General features: G+C 60.6%; 4 protein-coding genes, 1 long non-coding RNA gene and 4 other non-coding genes across 10 annotated transcripts; 7 read left to right on the forward strand and 2 right to left on the reverse strand.

The window, feature by feature from the left end:
- The first annotated feature begins 98 nt into the window (after positions 1-98).
- EIF4A1 (eukaryotic translation initiation factor 4A1) lies at positions 99-5,747 on the forward strand. The gene is made up of 11 exons (XM_042967627.1): positions 99-202; positions 1,482-1,530; positions 1,925-2,057; positions 2,517-2,656; positions 3,634-3,802; positions 4,127-4,236; positions 4,412-4,555; positions 4,641-4,778; positions 4,871-4,960; positions 5,241-5,320; positions 5,432-5,747. Exons 1-11 carry the CDS (start codon positions 180-182, stop codon positions 5,574-5,576), a joined length of 1,221 nt encoding a protein of 406 aa, XP_042823561.1. The 5' UTR covers positions 99-179; the 3' UTR covers positions 5,577-5,747.
- Positions 2,097-2,231, forward strand: LOC122233866. The gene has a single exon (XR_006211591.1). It is a non-coding gene; the product is annotated as a small nucleolar RNA SNORA48 (small nucleolar RNA).
- Positions 2,952-3,093, forward strand: LOC122233867. Its single transcript, XR_006211592.1, has one exon. It is a non-coding gene; the product is annotated as a small nucleolar RNA SNORA48 (small nucleolar RNA).
- On the forward strand, positions 3,896-4,040 carry LOC122233874. The gene has a single exon (XR_006211599.1). It is a non-coding gene; the product is annotated as a small nucleolar RNA SNORD10 (small nucleolar RNA).
- LOC122233846 lies at positions 5,007-5,147 on the forward strand. Its single transcript, XR_006211570.1, has one exon. It is a non-coding gene; the product is annotated as a small nucleolar RNA SNORA67 (small nucleolar RNA).
- Positions 5,748-6,660: 913 nt separating the features above from the next.
- CD68 (CD68 molecule) lies at positions 6,661-8,455 on the forward strand. Its single transcript, XM_042967628.1, has 6 exons — positions 6,661-6,739; positions 6,822-7,234; positions 7,387-7,506; positions 7,634-7,706; positions 7,828-7,998; positions 8,307-8,455. Exons 1-6 carry the CDS (start codon positions 6,691-6,693, stop codon positions 8,438-8,440), a joined length of 960 nt encoding a protein of 319 aa, XP_042823562.1. The 5' UTR covers positions 6,661-6,690; the 3' UTR covers positions 8,441-8,455.
- Positions 8,456-8,561: 106 nt separating this feature from the next.
- Positions 8,562-10,296, reverse strand: LOC122233752. Its single transcript, XR_006211446.1, has 2 exons — positions 8,934-10,296; positions 8,562-8,748 (listed from the first exon to the last, which is right to left on the reverse strand). It is a non-coding gene; the product is annotated as an uncharacterized LOC122233752 (long non-coding RNA).
- MPDU1 (mannose-P-dolichol utilization defect 1) lies at positions 10,214-13,365 on the forward strand. Of its 2 annotated transcripts, none has more exons than XM_007091615.3 (7): positions 10,214-10,381; positions 11,327-11,392; positions 11,577-11,709; positions 12,034-12,119; positions 12,244-12,362; positions 12,452-12,562; positions 12,659-13,365. In XM_007091615.3, exons 1-7 carry the CDS (start codon positions 10,279-10,281, stop codon positions 12,779-12,781), a joined length of 741 nt encoding a protein of 246 aa, XP_007091677.1. In that variant the 5' UTR covers positions 10,214-10,278; the 3' UTR covers positions 12,782-13,365. The 2 variants fall into 2 exon arrangements, with proteins under 2 accessions (XP_007091677.1, XP_042823563.1); XM_042967629.1 differs by lacking the exon at positions 10,214-10,381 and adding an exon at positions 10,876-11,126.
- Positions 13,366-13,481: 116 nt separating this feature from the next.
- Positions 13,482-14,932, reverse strand: SOX15 (SRY-box transcription factor 15). Its single transcript, XM_042967630.1, has 2 exons — positions 14,350-14,932; positions 13,482-13,721 (listed from the first exon to the last, which is right to left on the reverse strand). The coding sequence occupies exons 1-2, from the start codon at positions 14,880-14,882 to the stop codon at positions 13,553-13,555; spliced, it is 702 nt and encodes a 233-aa protein (XP_042823564.1). The 5' UTR covers positions 14,883-14,932; the 3' UTR covers positions 13,482-13,552.
- Positions 14,933-16,208: the final 1,276 nt, after the last annotated feature.

Here is a 16,208-nt window from a genome sequence, read left to right on the forward strand (position 1 = left end):
GATGTCCAGGCGGTCCAATGGTGGCCGCGTGCCGGAGCTCCTGCGAGCTGACGTCACGCCGAGTCGCTGAACGCCGGCAGGCGGGGCCGAGGTGGCCAAGCCAATGCGATGGCTGGGGCGGGGTCGGGCGCTCTATAAGTTGTCGGTAGGCGGGCACTCCGCCCTAGTTTCTAAGGATCATGTCTGCGAGTCAGGATTCCCGGTAAGAAACCCTTTTGCAGGAGGTCGAGGCTACTTACCCAGCCGCTCCCTCCCGAGGGCCCCGCGGGGGGAGCTGAGGCCCACCGCCCTGGGCACCCCTCCCCCCACCCGGGGTTGCGGGGCAGCCACGCCGGGAGGCCCGGTCCTGGGGAGCGAGTAGGCGCGGCCCGCCGGGAGGCCGGCGCCGAGCGCCAGGCGAGGCCGCGGCCGGGCGTGGGAGGCGGAGGCGGCCGCCGCCGCGTGTGGCCCGAGCCGGCGGGTCCGGGCGCCTCTCTGCCTGAGGGAGGGCTCGCGCGCGCTCGGGATTCCGGAGGGTTCCGACGGGACCACTGGCCGGAGCGGGGACGCCCGGGTCCTGCGAGCCGGGCGCGTCGTCGCGCGGAGCGATGGGTCGGGGCGGAAGAAGCCGGCCGTTCAGTGTGCTGGTTTTCTTGACGGCCAGGACCGAGCCTGACCCCGAGGAGCGGCCGCGTGAGGCACCGGGAGCCCACCCGGCGCCGGGCGGGCGGGTCCATTTTGCCGCACGAGCCGGGCAATTGGCAAACTGCGGATGGGCAGGTCCACTTTCCTTCGGGGGTGAGCGGCCTGAGGTATGGGAGGGCGACGCCATTTCGCGACGGGGGCGGGCGGGATGTGGATTGTGCCGTGGCGGGGGGCGGGGGGAGACGCCGCTGGGTGGTCGAGGGAGCGAGCACATGGCGGCCCGAGGGGCTCCCCTCCCCCAGCCCGCTTCGCTTCTCAGTGTTGTGCAATCTCCCCCTTCGCTAGCTCGGCTGGGGCTCATTGTGCGCGAGGCCGCCACCGCCCGCGGCCTCCCACATCCGGGCACCGCGAGGGGGGGAGACGGGCTGGAGGGGGTGGGGGAGGGCGCGGGCGGAGTGACGTGGGGGGAAGGGGATGTCCTACCCTCGCATCGGGGAGGTGCGGGGCGGGACTTCCGGCGCGCCGGGGCCGCGGTGGGAGGTGCGCGCGCTCGGACTCGGAGCGGCCCGGCCCCGGACACGTGGGCCCGGCCGCGGGGACCACCTCCGGTCCCCCGGAAGCGCCGACGCCGTTCCTTCCAGCCTCCGGGCCTTCGGGGGTTGGGTCGTCCCCTCGGTGGCGGGGCCAGAGGCCTGATTCGGTTGTAAATTGAGCACTGTGTCTCCTGGGGTCCAGGATGGGGTCGGGCCGGGGAGCGTGGGCTGATGGCATCGTGTGAGGCCGGTTGCTGGTAGGAAGAGCCTGGCCGTCGGGATTTCTGGCGTCTCAGTCGGCCTACTTCTACTTTAAACCAACAGATCCAGAGACAATGGCCCCGATGGGATGGAGCCCGAAGGCGTCATCGAGGTGAGATGGCACTCCTGCGCCACTGTCTTTAGGCCCTGGGAAAGGCAGTGTCTCTAGCAGCGTCTCCTGGTTTCTGGAGAGCTGCTTGCCTAACTCCCAAGTAGATGACTTCTCCTACCCATCCTAAGTCCTTTCCAGTGATCTGTTCCAAGTCGGTAGGTCCCTGAGTGTGTGTGAAACGCGTCCTGTGTGTTGAGTCTCCTCTCTCCTATACTGTCCAGCCTCTCCTCTTCCAAGTGGACCGGCCCCTTAGAGTGACTTCCCAGACCGCGTAGAGCCAACCAGCTTCCCAGGTGGGAGGAGAGGCTGTGGGCTCTGGAGCTTTGGTCGTTTGCTCCACTTCTGGGACACCGCGTCGCCTCTTCTACCATTTGAATTGTTTTGTGCCCCACAGAGTAATTGGAACGAGATCGTTGACAGCTTTGACGACATGAACCTCTCTGAGTCCCTTCTCCGGGGCATCTATGCCTATGGTTTCGAGAAGCCTTCTGCCATCCAGCAGCGAGCCATTCTTCCTTGTATCAAGGGTAAGATAAGATCCCTCTGCCACAGAATGAGTTCTGCATGGTCCCTGACCTGGGTGGAGTGGCACCTGGTCAGTGGTGCCAGCCTCATATCAGTCTGGGGCAAAGCAATTCCTTGTTTATCCCAGCTTGGCTTTTGGTTTGTGCCGGTGCCTGGTTCATGCCCTGGACACATGGATGGCTGGTTGGATTTCAGTAAGGTGGTATTTTAGCCAGTTCTTCACTGCTATTGGTATTTTAGGTCAAAGGTCAATTCTGGGCAGTCCTAAATGAATGAATAATCTAATTTGGTTTCCAGATGTTCCCATTTGGGCACTAGGTTGTGGCGCGGTAAAGTCTGGGAGGCACTAAGTGCTTGGCACTTAGCTCTTATCAACTGCTCGTTGATGGAGCAGAGCCTTGAACATCTCCTGATAGCAACACGTACGTACTCTCACGTCAAGTTTCTTCTACTCTGTTTAGGTTATGATGTGATCGCTCAAGCCCAGTCTGGGACTGGGAAAACAGCCACTTTTGCCATATCGATTCTGCAACAGATTGAATTGGATCTAAAGGCCACACAGGCCTTGGTCCTGGCGCCCACTAGAGAGCTGGCTCAGCAGGTGAGCGTGTGGCTTCCCTCCCCTGGAGGGTGCTCTGGGAAGGAGCATAATCAGAAAGTCCGAGGTGTGCTCCCTAAGGGCCACCACCTCAAGATCCGAAGCGTTGGGGAAGAGAGATCTAAAGAAAATGAGCCAAGGACTGCTGGATCTCTGAAGGCTGGCTGGGGTTAATTACATGCCCTTTCCTAATGAACAATAAGCATCGTTTCCTCCGCCCATTTCCTGAGTCCAGGGAAAAGGCAGCTAGGTGGAGCCCGGCTGGCTGAGCAAGTTTGGTGGCTGTTGTGTGAACCAACCCCCTGGTGATGGGCAAAGAGACACCTCGGTGATGGTGCTGCTCTTATATCAGCCTGGGGCAGAGCAGACGCAGTCCTTTGTTCATCCTAGCTTGATGCCTGGGTTGGTGGCCAGAGCTGTTTCATGCCTGGGGCACATGAAATTCTAATGATAGACTTTTCTTGGGTCTTGGAGGAGAGAGAATGAGAAACATTCGTTTCCTAGTTATTTTTAAACCCTCGGTGGGGAAGTAATGGTTTCTCTGCTAACTTGTAGATACGGGTGAAGTAAGTAAAGAAGTTTGGGAAGGATTCCTTAGGGCATTAATGGGCAGAACACACTTTTTTCAAGAGCGAACATGGCATCTAGCATCGATCGGTTCAGTGGCAGAAGGACGCAGGTAGAGGTCATTCTGTTCACTAAACTGGTCGCTTTGAGATCTAACGAATGGGTCGCTCTTGACTTTTAGAAAGGGCCGTTACTGTGAATCCTTGTATTCTTTGGGACCAGACAAGTTCAGATCCTGTGCCTGCCCCTTCTTGGCAGTGTGGTCTTAAATGAAGTCGTCTGCTTGTTTCTTGTCCGGGAAGGGAGTTTCACGGCGCATGTGTGATCTGCAGAGAATGACACGAGAAGCCTTTCCGGTGGGGTCTGGCACGGTTGTAGCTAATCTGCGGGTCCTTCTCTTTCTCTGGGTTCAGATACAGAAGGTGGTCATGGCGTTGGGAGATTACATGGGTGCCTCCTGCCATGCCTGCATCGGAGGGACCAATGTACGTGCCGAGGTGCAGAAGCTTCAGATGGAAGCACCCCATATCATTGTGGGGACCCCGGGACGTGTGTTCGACATGCTTAACCGGAGATACTTATGTGAGTGTCAGCTTTCTGCTTCCCCGTCTTCCCTGTCCTCACCTGACTACAACCTCGTCCCCTAGGCCGTCTGTTTTCGCCCGTGGAAGAGTTGCTCTGTGATGAACCCATGCGTGTCATCTGAGCCTGGCTTGGCTCCCCTGTCTTCTCAGCCCGGGGAGTGTTCTACTTCCCAGGCCTGTCGCCTGGCCTGGCACGGGGGTCCCAGGCAAAGGATCAGCCTTTGTATTCTGAGAGCAGACCTCTCGTCCGTTCTTTCTCTGGAGGTTGAAGCCTGACTTCATAGTTCTCTAGTTTTGTTACCTGTTGTTTTTCCTGTCGTAGCTCCCAAATACATCAAGATGTTTGTGCTGGATGAAGCTGACGAAATGTTAAGCCGCGGGTTTAAGGACCAGATCTATGACATATTCCAGAAGCTTAACAGTAACACCCAGGTGAGGAAGCCGTTAGAGACTGGGGGGGGGGGGGATAGGACAGCGATGGCAAGTGCCAGAGAAACCATAGGAATTCCGGGTGTCTCGCTTCGGGCCTCTTTACACGCCGGCTTCTGTTTGAGGGGGGCACGCATCGTGGAGGAGCCCCTACCCCGAGGCTTCTCTCTTCCCTTAGGTGGTCTTGCTGTCTGCTACGATGCCTTCCGACGTGCTCGAGGTGACCAAGAAGTTCATGAGGGACCCCATTCGAATTCTGGTCAAGAAGGAGGAGTTGACCCTGGAGGGTATCCGCCAGTTCTACATCAATGTGGAACGAGAGGTGGGGCCCCGGGGCAGGGGGCGGGCCTGGTGGTGCGTCGTTGGTACAGCCCCTGACTGATCTCCCCGCCCCGCCCCCCCTCCAGGAGTGGAAGCTGGACACACTGTGCGACTTGTACGAGACCCTGACCATCACGCAGGCAGTCATCTTCATCAACACCCGAAGGAAGGTCGATTGGCTCACTGAGAAGATGCACGCCCGAGACTTCACCGTGTCCGCAATGGTGAGTTCTCTCCACCTGGCTCCCGGCAGCGCGTGCGTCCGCGCCCTGCTCACCACTGGTCCTCAGGACGCACCCTCCATTTCCTGTTCCAGCACGGAGACATGGACCAAAAGGAGCGAGACGTTATCATGAGGGAGTTCCGCTCTGGCTCTAGCAGAGTATTGATCACCACTGACCTGCTGGTGAGTAGAGCGGACTCGGGAGAAGACTGGGAAGGAAGAAGGGAAAATCCAAGGTGATTCCCTCTCCAAGGGGCCTGCTCATGCCCCTCTTCAGGAAAGTAGCAGCTTGGAACAGAACCTGGCAAGCCTCAGGCCGTCGGGGGAGGGGAGCTTTGTTTCCTTTGCCTGCCTTCGGCTGCCTACACCGCGCTCCAGTCCCTCCTGCGCCGGGACTGTGCTCCTCTCTTTTCCCTTGCTCGCCTCTCGTTCACACGCTGACCCATCCTCTCCTTTGCCCCAGGCCAGAGGCATTGACGTCCAGCAGGTTTCCTTAGTCATCAACTACGACCTTCCCACCAACAGGGAAAACTACATCCACAGGTAAGCGTGGCTCCGGAACGCGGCCTCCCCTCTCCCTGCGCCGCGGCTCCCCCCCCGCCCCGGCCCCCCTTCCCTTCATCCTACCTACCGAGGCGTCCTGTTTTCCACCAGAATTGGTCGCGGTGGACGATTTGGCCGTAAGGGTGTGGCTATCAACATGGTGACAGAAGAGGACAAGAGGACACTTCGAGACATCGAGACCTTCTACAACACCTCCATTGAGGAGATGCCCCTCAATGTTGCTGACCTCATCTGAGGGGCTGTCCTGCGCCCTGGCCCTACCCAGGCTTCAGTCCTTGGGGGGCTGAAGAGGAGCAGGAGGGGGGAGGGAAGGGAGCCAAGGGATGGACATCTTGTCATTTTTTTTCTTTTTTTTTTTTTTCTTTGAATAAATGTCACTTTTTGAGGCAAAAGGAGGAACCGTGAACATTTTAGACACCCTTTTCTTTGGGGCAGATTCCTGCCCCAGGCGCCGTCTCTTCTCCCGAAAACACTAATCCATGTCCGTAACCCACTCAGCCTCCAAACCCCAGAGGCTCTCCCCCACCCAGCTGCCCGCCTCTAAAGAGGATTCAAGGGGCTAGAGTGTCACCCAACCTCATTTGCTGGACCAAATCTGGAGAACCCTTGAGCTAGGTGGCCCATGGGGTTGTCCCCAGGTGGGGGGAGCAGGGGAGAGAAAATGGTAGCCATTTTTACATTGTTTTGTATAGTATTTATTGATTCAGGAAACAAACAACAAAATTCTGAATAAAATGACTTGGAAACTGCCTGTTGGGCTTCTCATTTCTTGCCTCCCCTTCCCTCCCACCTGTTACCGGGTACATCTCTGGCTGGATCCCCAGCTACTACCCTTCTAGATTTCCCTTGTGTCGCTGCTTCCCAACTATGTGACCGGGAAATGGTCACGATGACTGGGTCTGTACGTGGTCGGGTGCGGGCACCATCACAAGTGCCTCACGTGTCTCCAAGAGGAAGTAACGGAGGGAAGAGGGAGTAAACCGCCCCCCCCCTTCCTCCTAGAGAACGGGGAGGGAAGAGGCCATCTCCCCCCCCCAACAGCTTGGAATCCCTCCCCTCAGGGCTTTCCTAAAGCAGACAAGTGGGTCCCCATGGGACAGCTGCCCCCTAACTCCCTGTGGCTCATTCGTGCAGCCAGGGCCAATCCCCTAATTTGGTGACGACAGTTCAATGACTAAGTGGTGGCTGGGGCTGAGGTGCCTGAGTCAGGCTGGGGACAGGCACTGTCTCAGTTGCAGGAAGTCATAAGCTTAATTCCTCCTTTTCCAAAAGAGCGGAGGGAACAGGGTTGAGCAAGCAGCTGGGACTGACTGAACCTACCTGGACGGACTGGGTGAGGCTGTCCTGCCATGAGGCTGGTGGTGGTTTTCTCGGGGGCCTTGTTGGGGCTTCTAGTCGGTAAGGAGACAGGCCCAAAGGGGAGGGAACCTGGGGGGAGCGCGCCCCTGGGCCGCTAACCAGGCTGTTCCTCTGCCCAAAGCCCAGGGGACAGTGAATAGCTGTCCTCACAAAAAATCGGCCACTCTGCTGCCATCCTTCACGGTGACACCCACAGCTACAGAAAGCACAGCAAGGCCTGCGACCACCAGCCACAGAACCACCACCGCGGGTGCCACCAGCCACGAGCCCACAACGGCCACCCACCATACGGTCACCACCCCCAGTCACGGGAACGCCACAGTTCACCCGACGACAAACAACAGCACAGCCACCAGCCCGAGAGCCCCCACCAGTGCCCCCCACCCGGGACCCCCTCCACCCCCTCCAAGCCCGAGCCCAGGCTCCAAGGGCGCTGTAGGGGACTACACATGGACTAATGGCTCCCAACCCTGCGTCCGGCTCCAAAGCCAGATCCAGATCGGAATTCTGTACCCGACCCAGGGCGGAGGAAAGGTAAAAGCTCGGGGACCGTGGACATGAGGGGAAGCCAGTGAGGCCACAGGCCGTGGCTCAGAAGGAAGAGTGAAGGAGGGCGCAGGGTGGGGATGAAGGAGACCTCGGATGGCACAGCTGCGTTGTCTTACGAAACTGCTGAACTTCTGCAGGCCTGGGGCATCTCTGTGCTGAACCCCAACAAAACCAAGGCGCAGGGGGACTGTGAGGGTGCCCATACCCACCTGCTTCTCTCGTTCCCCTACGGACAGCTCAGCTTTGGATTCAAGCAGGTACTTCACCCTCAGCCCTCACCCTCCACGCGCCCTTTCCCTACCTGTCCCTCGCTGTGCTCCCGACCCCACGGACACGGACGCCACTCTCCCCAGCCACCCTGAGCCTTCCCGGTCCCCTTCCCAGGAGCCACAGCAGAGCGCTGTCTACCTGAGCTACGTGGCTCTGGAGTACAACGTGTCCCTCCCACAGGCGGCACGTGAGTGACCTCCCCTCCCGTCGTCCCTTGCACTGGCTGCCTGCGCTCCTGCGAGGGGGTGGGGGGCTGAGCCGAGGGGTGGGGACACGGACACAGAGCTGACCCTTCCTCACTCTTCCAGAGTGGACGTTCTCCGTTGAGAACTCATCCCTTCACGCTCTCCAAGCCCCCCTGGGCCAGAGCTTCAGCTGCGGGAACGCAAGCCTGTCTCTCTCCCCAGCACTGCGCCTTGACCTGCTACACCTGAGGCTCCAGGCTGCCCAGCTGCCCCCCTCAGGGGCCTTTGGGCCAAGTAAGACCTACTCCTTGCCTTACCCGCCCCCCCCCCACCCCGTGTCCCTGTCGGCCCCGCCCCACCCCAGGCCTCCCTGCTCCCACCCCGAACTTTCCTTTCTCTCTCAAGCTGCTCGTAACTATAGAGCACGTGTTCGTCCTCCAGAAGACTCTGTCCCCTTCTCCCCTTTTATCTACTGCTCAGAGTCAGCTAGGAGAGCTCCTCCCCAGTCCCCCTACTTCCCTACGAGCGCCACCTCCCCTCCACCCTCTTCCCACCTGTCCCCAGCACCGCCGCCACGCCTCCCTGCCCTCCCCTTCGGCCAGGTTTCCCTTGTCCGACTGACCAGTTCCTCCTGCTGCCCCTCGTCATTGGCCTGGTCTCCCTGGGCCTCCTCGCCCTGGTGCTCGCTACGTTCTGCATCGTCCGGAGACGCCCGCCCACCTACCAGCCCCTCTGAGCTCGAGGCCCAGGGGCTGCCTTCACTCCTCACCACTCAGCTGACTCAGAAACAAAGCGGCCTTCCTTCCCTCTCAGTCTTTGAGAACAAAAGTACAGATAATGCAACCTGGGGCGGGGGGGGGGGACGAGAGGAAAGAGGTTTATTGAATGTGATGAGTTTCTCCTCCCCCGTCCCCAGAAAAATAAAACCTGCTCCAACCTCTGTCCTTGCTTTCCCCCGTCCTTCTGGCTGGGATGAAAAGCCGTGAGTTTCTTGTCCCGTGCCTTTCTGCGCCTTCTGCGGTTGAGTCTCAGGGAGCGAGACAGCTAGTGAGGGACGAAAACACTATGCGTGACCACATGTCCTCACGGGTTCGCCCCCCCAGCCGCCACCGCAGCCAACCTGGCAGAGGCTGGTGGAGGGTCTGCCTCCACCCCTTCCTCCTCCTCTGGTTCCCCCACCCCTCCAATCCTGTTAGGCAGATGCAGGTGAAGCACATAGGAGATCACACCTGTGCCATTTCCCTTCCCAAGGCTCCTTAGCAACGGAATGCTCTGCCTTGCCCGTGCTCCGCTCTCACCTGCAAAGGGTTTCATCAGCCCTGGCAGCAGCGGGTACTCTGCCCTGCACGTGCAAATCCCCTCTGTGCTCCTAGGAACAACCTGCCTCCAGCCTGAGCCACCCACCAAGCCGACCCTGAACTCCTCCCAGTGGCGGTCTCCCTGGTGGGAGTGGGTGGCACCCCAGGCCAGCCAGTGTCCAGAATCTAGAAAGGGCCTCCCGTACAGCCACGGCCTGCACCACGACTGAGGGTCACGGGGCAGTGGCCGGGGGGGGGCAGGACACGACCGTTCCGGTCTCGTAGCCTAGTATAAGGCCCAACATCCACCCCGCTGGGGGCGGCCTGCTCGCGGCGCGTCTCCCCAGCAGCCCCACCACCACCGCGTCCCCGACGTCCCGTGTGACCCTGCTGAGTACGGCCAAGAACGGCCGCTCGACAGCGTGGTGGCTGCGGCGGCGCCCGGCCGCCAGGGTGTGACGGCCAGGCCCACCTCCATCAGGAGGGCTGAGAGCTGGGGGTCCCAGCGCTGGGGGGCGGAGGGCATCGTTCCCACCCGGCGGTCCGAGGGCCCCTTTCCCAAGAGGGGCTGCTGGGCCCGCCGGCCCCGCTGCTGTTCACGCCCAGCACGCGGCGGGGCCGACGGGGTGGGAGAGAGCCCTCGGGCATGCGCCGAGCCTCGCGGGGCCTGGGCTCGCCTTCCCCGCCGCCTCCTCTTCCGCTCCGCGGTCCCGGCCCAGCAGCTGCCCAAGCACCCAGCCTCGGAGGCCCGGGCGAACCGGGGGAGAGAGAGACACGGGCCCTGCGCGCAGCTTCGGCGCCGACCGTCCTGCTCCCGCCGGCGCCGTTCCTTCTGGAGACGCCGAGAGCACAGGAGACGGGGAGCCACGCCGCCCCCACCCAACGCCCTTTCGCAGACTCCCGCTCCTTCTCTCTCAACTTCGAACAAGGCGAGGTCTGCCGGGCGAAGACAAGATGGCGCCGCGCAGGAGGCGCCGAGAGGAGGCTAAATGTGGCCTCCGAATTGGAAGCGTAAACAAAGGCGCGAAAGATGGAACTGCGCAGGCGCACAGCCTTAGCACGCCGCAACACTCGAACGGGGAGGGCGCGTCCAAAACGTGGCCTCTGGACGAGACCTATTTCACGCTGCAGAAAGTGGGGAGGAGTAAGAAAAAGCGGGGAACAGGGGGCGGTACAGCTTAGTCGCGGGGAGGTAGGGGGCGGAGTGTCCAGAGCGCGCATGCGCACCGTACGTCAATGGCGGCCAGGAGAGACTGGCGGAAGCTAGTTTTGCAACATGGCGGCCGAGGCGGACGGCCCGCTCAAACGAGTGCTGGTGCCGCTTCTCTTACCTGAGAAATGCTACGACCAAATTTTCGTCCAGTGGGACTTGCTTCACGGTGAGTTTAATTCGGCATCCTATCAAAGTTCTGCTCGCGCGCCCTCGGCCGTAAGCGGGGCGTGACCGCGGGTTAGGTGGCCGCGACTGCGGCCCCGCAGCGCTGGGCGGAAGTCACTCCAGACCGGGCCGGAAGTGCCTCGGTCTCCTTAGAGGGAGCTCGCCATATTTGGGCGGGAGGAAGGCGGAACCACTCCTTTGTGAGGCTTGCGCTTTAGCCATGGTCCCGGACCGAGGGACTCAAATTTTACAAAACAAAGTTAAAATCTGACCAAATCGTTCCAGTCTTTAATAGGTCACTATTCTTTCAGGGGCCAAGTTACACTTGTTTCAAAGGCTCCTTCCACCCTCCGCTTCTGCTCTTGGTTTACTTTTGGAACAACCCGCCTTCTTACTCCGTCTGTCGGGCAGTTGCACACAAAGCCCACCTCAGACACCAGACCCTTTAGGAGGCCTTCCCAGTCTGTTCTGGTCAGTTCCTGGTCCGCCACCGCGCTCCTGGGACACGATTTGGTCGAAGTCATGACTCCCACTTGGCTAACCAGGCTCCTTGGGCGGGTAGAGCTTCCAGGATGGGAAGATGCGGGCCAGGGACTGAACCAGGCATGAGGGACAGGGAGACCTGTCTTTGGAATGGATCCTAGTTGTTCAGAATAAAGGCTTGGAGGACTCTTGGGCATTGCTCAGCTTTGCAATGGAGAGCCTTGGAAGTCAGAAGACCAAGAAGTTTAGCTGTAATCTGCACGGTATAAGCTGTTTTGGAAAGTCACCTGCCTGACAGTGATAGGATTTGAAGCAGGAAGGGCCATACAGCCCAGGGCTTCCTTGTGTGGGTAGGTCAGGGTCTAAAGGAGCAGCGACAAGCATAGGAGCATGAAAATCCTTTATTTACCCCTGGCCTGGGTGCCGGGGACCTCCTTCCATGTACCCCTTTTTCTCTTCTCAGTTCCCTGTCTCAAGATTCTCCTCAGCAAAGGCCTGGGTCTGGGCATTGTGGCCGGGTCTGTGCTGGGTATGTATCTTCTCTTCTCTTCCAGTTGTGGGGATGAGGGTGGAGGGCTGAGAGTCTGTGAACTGGGCGGGTCCCTTGACCAGAACCGGGGTTAACACGCTTCCCAGGCCGCTCTGTAGCTGTTGAGTTGCACTCCCACGGGATGTCGTCTCCTCATCCCTGTCCTTCTCATCCTTTCTCTTAGTAAAACTGCCCCAGGTGTTCAAAATTCTGAGAGCCAAGAGTGCCGAAGGGTTGAGCCTTCAGTCCGTGATGTTAGAACTGGTGGCGTTGACAGGCACCATGGTCTACAGCATCACCAACAACTTCCCCTTCAGGTGAGGGGGGCTGCCCTTTACCCCCCAGGCAGAATGCTGACAACTCTAACGGGGCGTTGGGGAGAGGCAGATGCAGGGGCAGGAAGCCTTAAGATTTCCTCCTGGAAATCTGGCCATTGTTTGTGGCCGTGATGAGAGGAGGTGAGCCTCCCAAGAATGCCCGGGATCTAGACTGAGTCAGTCGGGTGGGGGCTGTTTGGAAACCAGTAGGGCTGTGGAGGACAGGGAGCGATCAGAAGTGTGTCCCCAGATGGACGGGCCGTGGAGGCTCTCCCTGCCTCTTTCCAGGCCCGCCTTTCTTCTTCCCCACTCTTGACTCCGCAGCTCTTGGGGCGAAGCCCTGTTCCTGACGCTCCAGACAGTCACCATCTGCTTCCTGGTCCTGCACTACAGACGACAGACTGCCAAAGGTGCTGAGGATTTACCCGAGAGCGGAGTGTGGCTCTTGGGGGCCCTGCCGGGCACTCGCGCTTGGGGAAGGAAGCCAGAGCACCGGAGAGGTTGATCGGGACTCCTTATCTCCCCGACCCCCAGGTGTCACTTTCCTAGTGTGCTATGCACTGGTCCTGCTGGTCCTGCTGTCACCACTAACGCCCCTGTCCGTGGTCACCCTGCTCCAGGCCTCCAACGTGCCTGCTGTAGTAGGGGGGAGGGTGAGTACCGGGAGCAAGAGAAGGATATTGCATGGGGTGAGCGTGGTAAGAGTTCAGATGACAGAACCGAGTCTCCATTTCCCCCCTAGCTGCTCCAGGCAGCCACTAACTACCGGAACGGGCACACAGGCCAGCTCTCCGCTGTCACGGTCTTTCTGCTCTTTGGGGGCTCCTTGGCCAGAATCTTCACCTCCGTTCAGGTGAGTGCACCTTCTGCCCTCTAGAGGGCACTAAAACCTGGTCTCCTGGCTCTCCAGGGAGGACTGCTCAAGTGACCCCGGCTGTCTCTCACCTAGGAGACCGGAGACCCCCTCATGGCTGGAACCTTCGTGGTCTCTTCCCTCTGCAACGGCCTCATTGCTTCCCAGCTCATCTATTACTGGAACGTCAAGGCCCCCATCCAGAAGAAAAAGCAGTAGGGATGAGCCGGCTACTGGAGTCCGCTCCACGTTTCCACCCACCCACCCACCCTCAGGGTCATTCTCATCCGAACCAGTCCGCTGGTGTGACTTCTGATCATTCATTCCACTGCAACTGTAAAATTCTGAGCCAGAGTTTTAGTGGGACTGCAGATCCTTAGAAGGGGTAGGGATTTCCAGGCTGACGTCTGGCAGTTACTGCCCGCTGTCCCGTGCATGTACTACCGGTTCGTTTATTTTGGCTGAGATTCCTCCTACTTAGGTATTCTGGGGCCAAGGTCTGCCCTGTCCTCCCCATCTCCCTACTTCCCTGATGGCCTAGAGGACGGAGTCTGGCCAGTGGAAGGAACTAGGGGTTTGCGGCCGCCTCCCTCCCTGAACCTGGTTGGGACGGTCTCCAGGACCCCAGTGCTGGGTAGGGTGTGGGGAAGGGGGACGAGAATGACTCAGGCAGGGCCCCAGGGTGGGGTGAGGAGGTTCCTGCTCTGGCAGGTCCAGGCGGAAGGGAGTGGAGGCTGCTGGTTCCTGCTGCAGTGAAGGGGAACAGAAATGGGGCAATAAAGACTCAGAGACCTGGTTTAATCATAAAAACTGTGTTCGTCCTAAAAAAAACCACGTGTTGTATTTTGGGGGCAGGGTAAGGGAACCGCAGCACAGGCTTCTGAACCGTGGGCCAACAGGGTTCTAAAGAAGGGTTTGCAGCCTGGGGTGGGAGGTTCTGGGTGAAAAAGGAGAGTGAAGCCGTTCCTGGGAGGTCCATGTTCATGAGAGTTAGAGGTGGGTCAGGGGCATGGGGGTCCCTGACAGGGGAGGGTTGTACGCAGTGGGGGAGCCTGGGGGTAGGTAGGGGCTGTAGTGGGGGAGCAGCTCACCCTGGAGCCTCGGGTTACTCTGAGGGAGGGAGCACGGCGACGAGGCCTCTGGTTTGCAGTGGGAAGAGCTGCAAAGAGAGAGACACTGGGGTTAGAGAGCGCGTTTCTGGGTTGGGAGGGGCCAGCAGGGCCCCCCAACTCACAATTGGGGGCGGGGCGCCTCAGCTCTAGCCAACGGAGGCAGAACCTGTCACCCACGTACCCCTCTCCCTGGCTCTCCGGGCCCCACTGGGTACCGCGGGTTCAGAACCAGAGCCCAGGATGGCTTAAGAGCAGTGCAGCGGCCGTGTCGGGGCACGCTCCGGAGCCGGCTTGCGTGCTGCGCCTGTTTTCCTCTTTCGGGGCAGCAGGCCAGGAAGGGGCAGAGTTGGGCCTGGCCTCTCCTTGCCCCGCGGGCTGGGAGAGGAAGCCGGGTCACGGGAGGGCCAGAAGCGGGGAGGAAACGGGAAATTCAGGTAACCAGAACGTGATCACGTCCGGGGGAGGGGGTATGTCCTGCGGGGCTGCCCCTATCGGGCCAGGATGGAAACATCCTTCAGGGAAACCTGGGCCACCGGAGCGCTCCCGGCCCAGGCTTCACGGGGCACCGGGGGGTGGGGTGGGTGGGTGTGCCCCCGGTCTCTCCTGGGAACGACCGCTGCACGGGGCGTACTCGGGGCCCCTGCCCGTCCCTCACCGCGCGTCCCAGGCACTCACCCGTAACCGGCAGGCAGGTAAGCTGTCGAGTAGTTGGGCGGCTGGTACCCAAAGCCTCTGCTCCCCTGCGTGGTCGCGTACCCGGGACCCCAGACCGGCCCGCCGCCAGCCACGCCGCCGCCTCCCTGGCCGAAGTGGGGCGGCCCGGCGGCCGCGCTCTTGGTCTTGCGCCGAGGCCGGTACTTGTAGTCGGGGTAGTCGCGCAGGTGCCGCGCCCGGAGCCGCTTGGCCTCTTCCACGAAGGGCCGCTTCTCGTCCTCGCCCAGCAGCTTCCACTGCGCGCCCAGGCGCTTGGAGATCTCCGAGTTGTGCATCTTTGGGTTCTGCTGCGCCATCTGGCGGCGCTGCGCGGAGCTCCACACCATGAACGCGTTCATGGGTCGCTTCACCTTCTCCAGGGGAAGCCCCCCGGACACCACCGGGCTGCCGGCGCCTTCCCGCTCCTGGCAGCCCGAGGACGAGTTGGTAGGAGCAGCGGGAGCGGGCGGCTCCAAGCCCCAGGCCTGGTCGTGTGAGGAGCCGGGAAGCGCCATGGGGGCCGGTGGGGTGCAGGGAAGGCTTTAGAGGGCGTCCTACACGCCCTCCCCTCCAAAGTGAAACGCTGATGCCCAGGACCGGTGTCCTGATGACGGAAGGGTCTCCCTGGTCTGGAGTCGTCCCAGAGAAACTCACGGCCTTAAGAAGTTTACGTCGTCCCCAAGTTCAGAGTCTTTAGAATGGAGCGCCTGCTCCCAACCAATCAGGCACCCTCTGGAGAGCCAGGCGCTGAATCCGCTGCCCCGTACCCCGCAGGGGAGGGGATGCCCTCTCCGGCCCTTGAAGCCGCGGGGTCCCGGACCCAGCCCGCTGCCCCGCGGTCGCGCTCCCGGTCCCTGGAGTCCTGGAGTCCCGCGGCCGGATCGCCGCAGCCCCTCTCACCTGGCCTCAGCGTCTGTGGCTGGCGGGTGGGCCAGGCCGGGAACGGCTTTTAACCAGACTCCTCCCCGCTCCCTCCCAGCAGACCGCGCCTCCTTAAGGGCGCCAACGTTCCCCCTCCCTTAGGCAAACCCAGGTGTCCCGGCCCTCCCAGCCCCCAACGCTCCCCCTGGGGCACCACGCCCCCTCCCCACCCAAGACCCAGATGTAGAGCCTTCCGCCCCTGGTAGCTCTGATCCGCTTCCCCTCCCTTCTTGAGCTTTGGCAATTTAAAGTCAATTTTTTGGCACAATGGGATCAAGCACAGGAGAATCAAAAGCCCTCAGGGTCACAATTGAGCCTGGAGGAAGTTGGGAACACCCCACCCCCTACCCCAAACCCTTTTCTAGTGCCTACTGCTCCTCCAAACCCCTGACCTGGCCCTGGGGCAAGAAAGGCAGTCGGGAGGCAGGCCATTTTTGTTTCCTGAGTCATCCCAGCAGGTGCTCAAGTGATGATTCAGCCCCTTTCTCCAGGTGAGAAAACTTCAACCCTCCCAACTCCAGCCCCCAAACCGTGGTCTCTCCACTGCCTGTTGTATCTCCAAACCGGAGTCTGAAGGCAGGGAGCCAGGGACCCCAAGACAACCCACCCCCAGGACTGAGCAGTCAGCAGCGTGGATGCCAGAGACAAAGCCTGCATCCAGAGCAGAGAACCAGCAGGAGCGAGAGCTGGCCACCTAAGTCGCAGAGGCTGTCGTGAGGGAACCCTGCTCCCCATCCCGCCCCAGGCCCAGCCCAAGCCCCAGGCCTCAGGTAATCGGATTAAACAGCCGGCCTTGGCTCTCAGCAGAAACGGGCTGGAGCCCGAGCGCGGAGCAGCCCTACCTAGCCTGCGGTGACTCAGGGTGAAGGAGTGGCCCAGCTCTCCTACCAGCAACCCTGGGGGAGGGGAGAAGCCAGAAG

This window comes from Panthera tigris, chromosome E1, assembly GCF_018350195.1.
Source record: "Panthera tigris isolate Pti1 chromosome E1, P.tigris_Pti1_mat1.1, whole genome shotgun sequence".
Lineage (NCBI taxonomy): Eukaryota > Metazoa > Chordata > Mammalia > Carnivora > Felidae > Panthera > Panthera tigris.

Bases quoted from the DNA above. Each gene is read 5' to 3' on its own strand.
- EIF4A1 (XM_042967627.1), top strand. From the start codon at position 180: ATGTCTGCGAGTCAGGATTCCCG. The intron at 4,237-4,411 runs GTGAGGAAGCCG...CTCTTCCCTTAG, and splicing joins AGCTTAACAGTAACACCCAG to GTGGTCTTGCTGTCTGCTAC. The intron at 4,779-4,870 runs GTGAGTTCTCTC...TTCCTGTTCCAG, and splicing joins ACTTCACCGTGTCCGCAATG to CACGGAGACATGGACCAAAA.
- MPDU1 (XM_007091615.3), top strand. From the start codon at position 10,279: ATGGCGGCCGAGGCGGACGGCCCGCTCAAACGAGTGCTGGTGCCGCTT. The intron at 11,393-11,576 runs GTATGTATCTTC...CCTTTCTCTTAG, and splicing joins TGTGGCCGGGTCTGTGCTGG to TAAAACTGCCCCAGGTGTTC. The intron at 12,363-12,451 runs GTGAGTACCGGG...TTTCCCCCCTAG, and splicing joins CTGCTGTAGTAGGGGGGAGG to CTGCTCCAGGCAGCCACTAA.
- SOX15 (XM_042967630.1), bottom strand. From the start codon at position 14,882: ATGGCGCTTCCCGGCTCCTCACACGACCAGGCCTGGGGCTTGGAGCCG. The intron at 13,722-14,349 runs GTGAGTGCCTGG...CTCTCTTTGCAG, and splicing joins TACCTGCCTGCCGGTTACGG to CTCTTCCCACTGCAAACCAG.
- CD68 (XM_042967628.1), top strand. From the start codon at position 6,691: ATGAGGCTGGTGGTGGTTTTCTCGGGGGCCTTGTTGGGGCTTCTAGTC. The intron at 7,507-7,633 runs GTACTTCACCCT...TCCCCTTCCCAG, and splicing joins TCAGCTTTGGATTCAAGCAG to GAGCCACAGCAGAGCGCTGT. The intron at 7,707-7,827 runs GTGAGTGACCTC...TCACTCTTCCAG, and splicing joins GTCCCTCCCACAGGCGGCAC to AGTGGACGTTCTCCGTTGAG.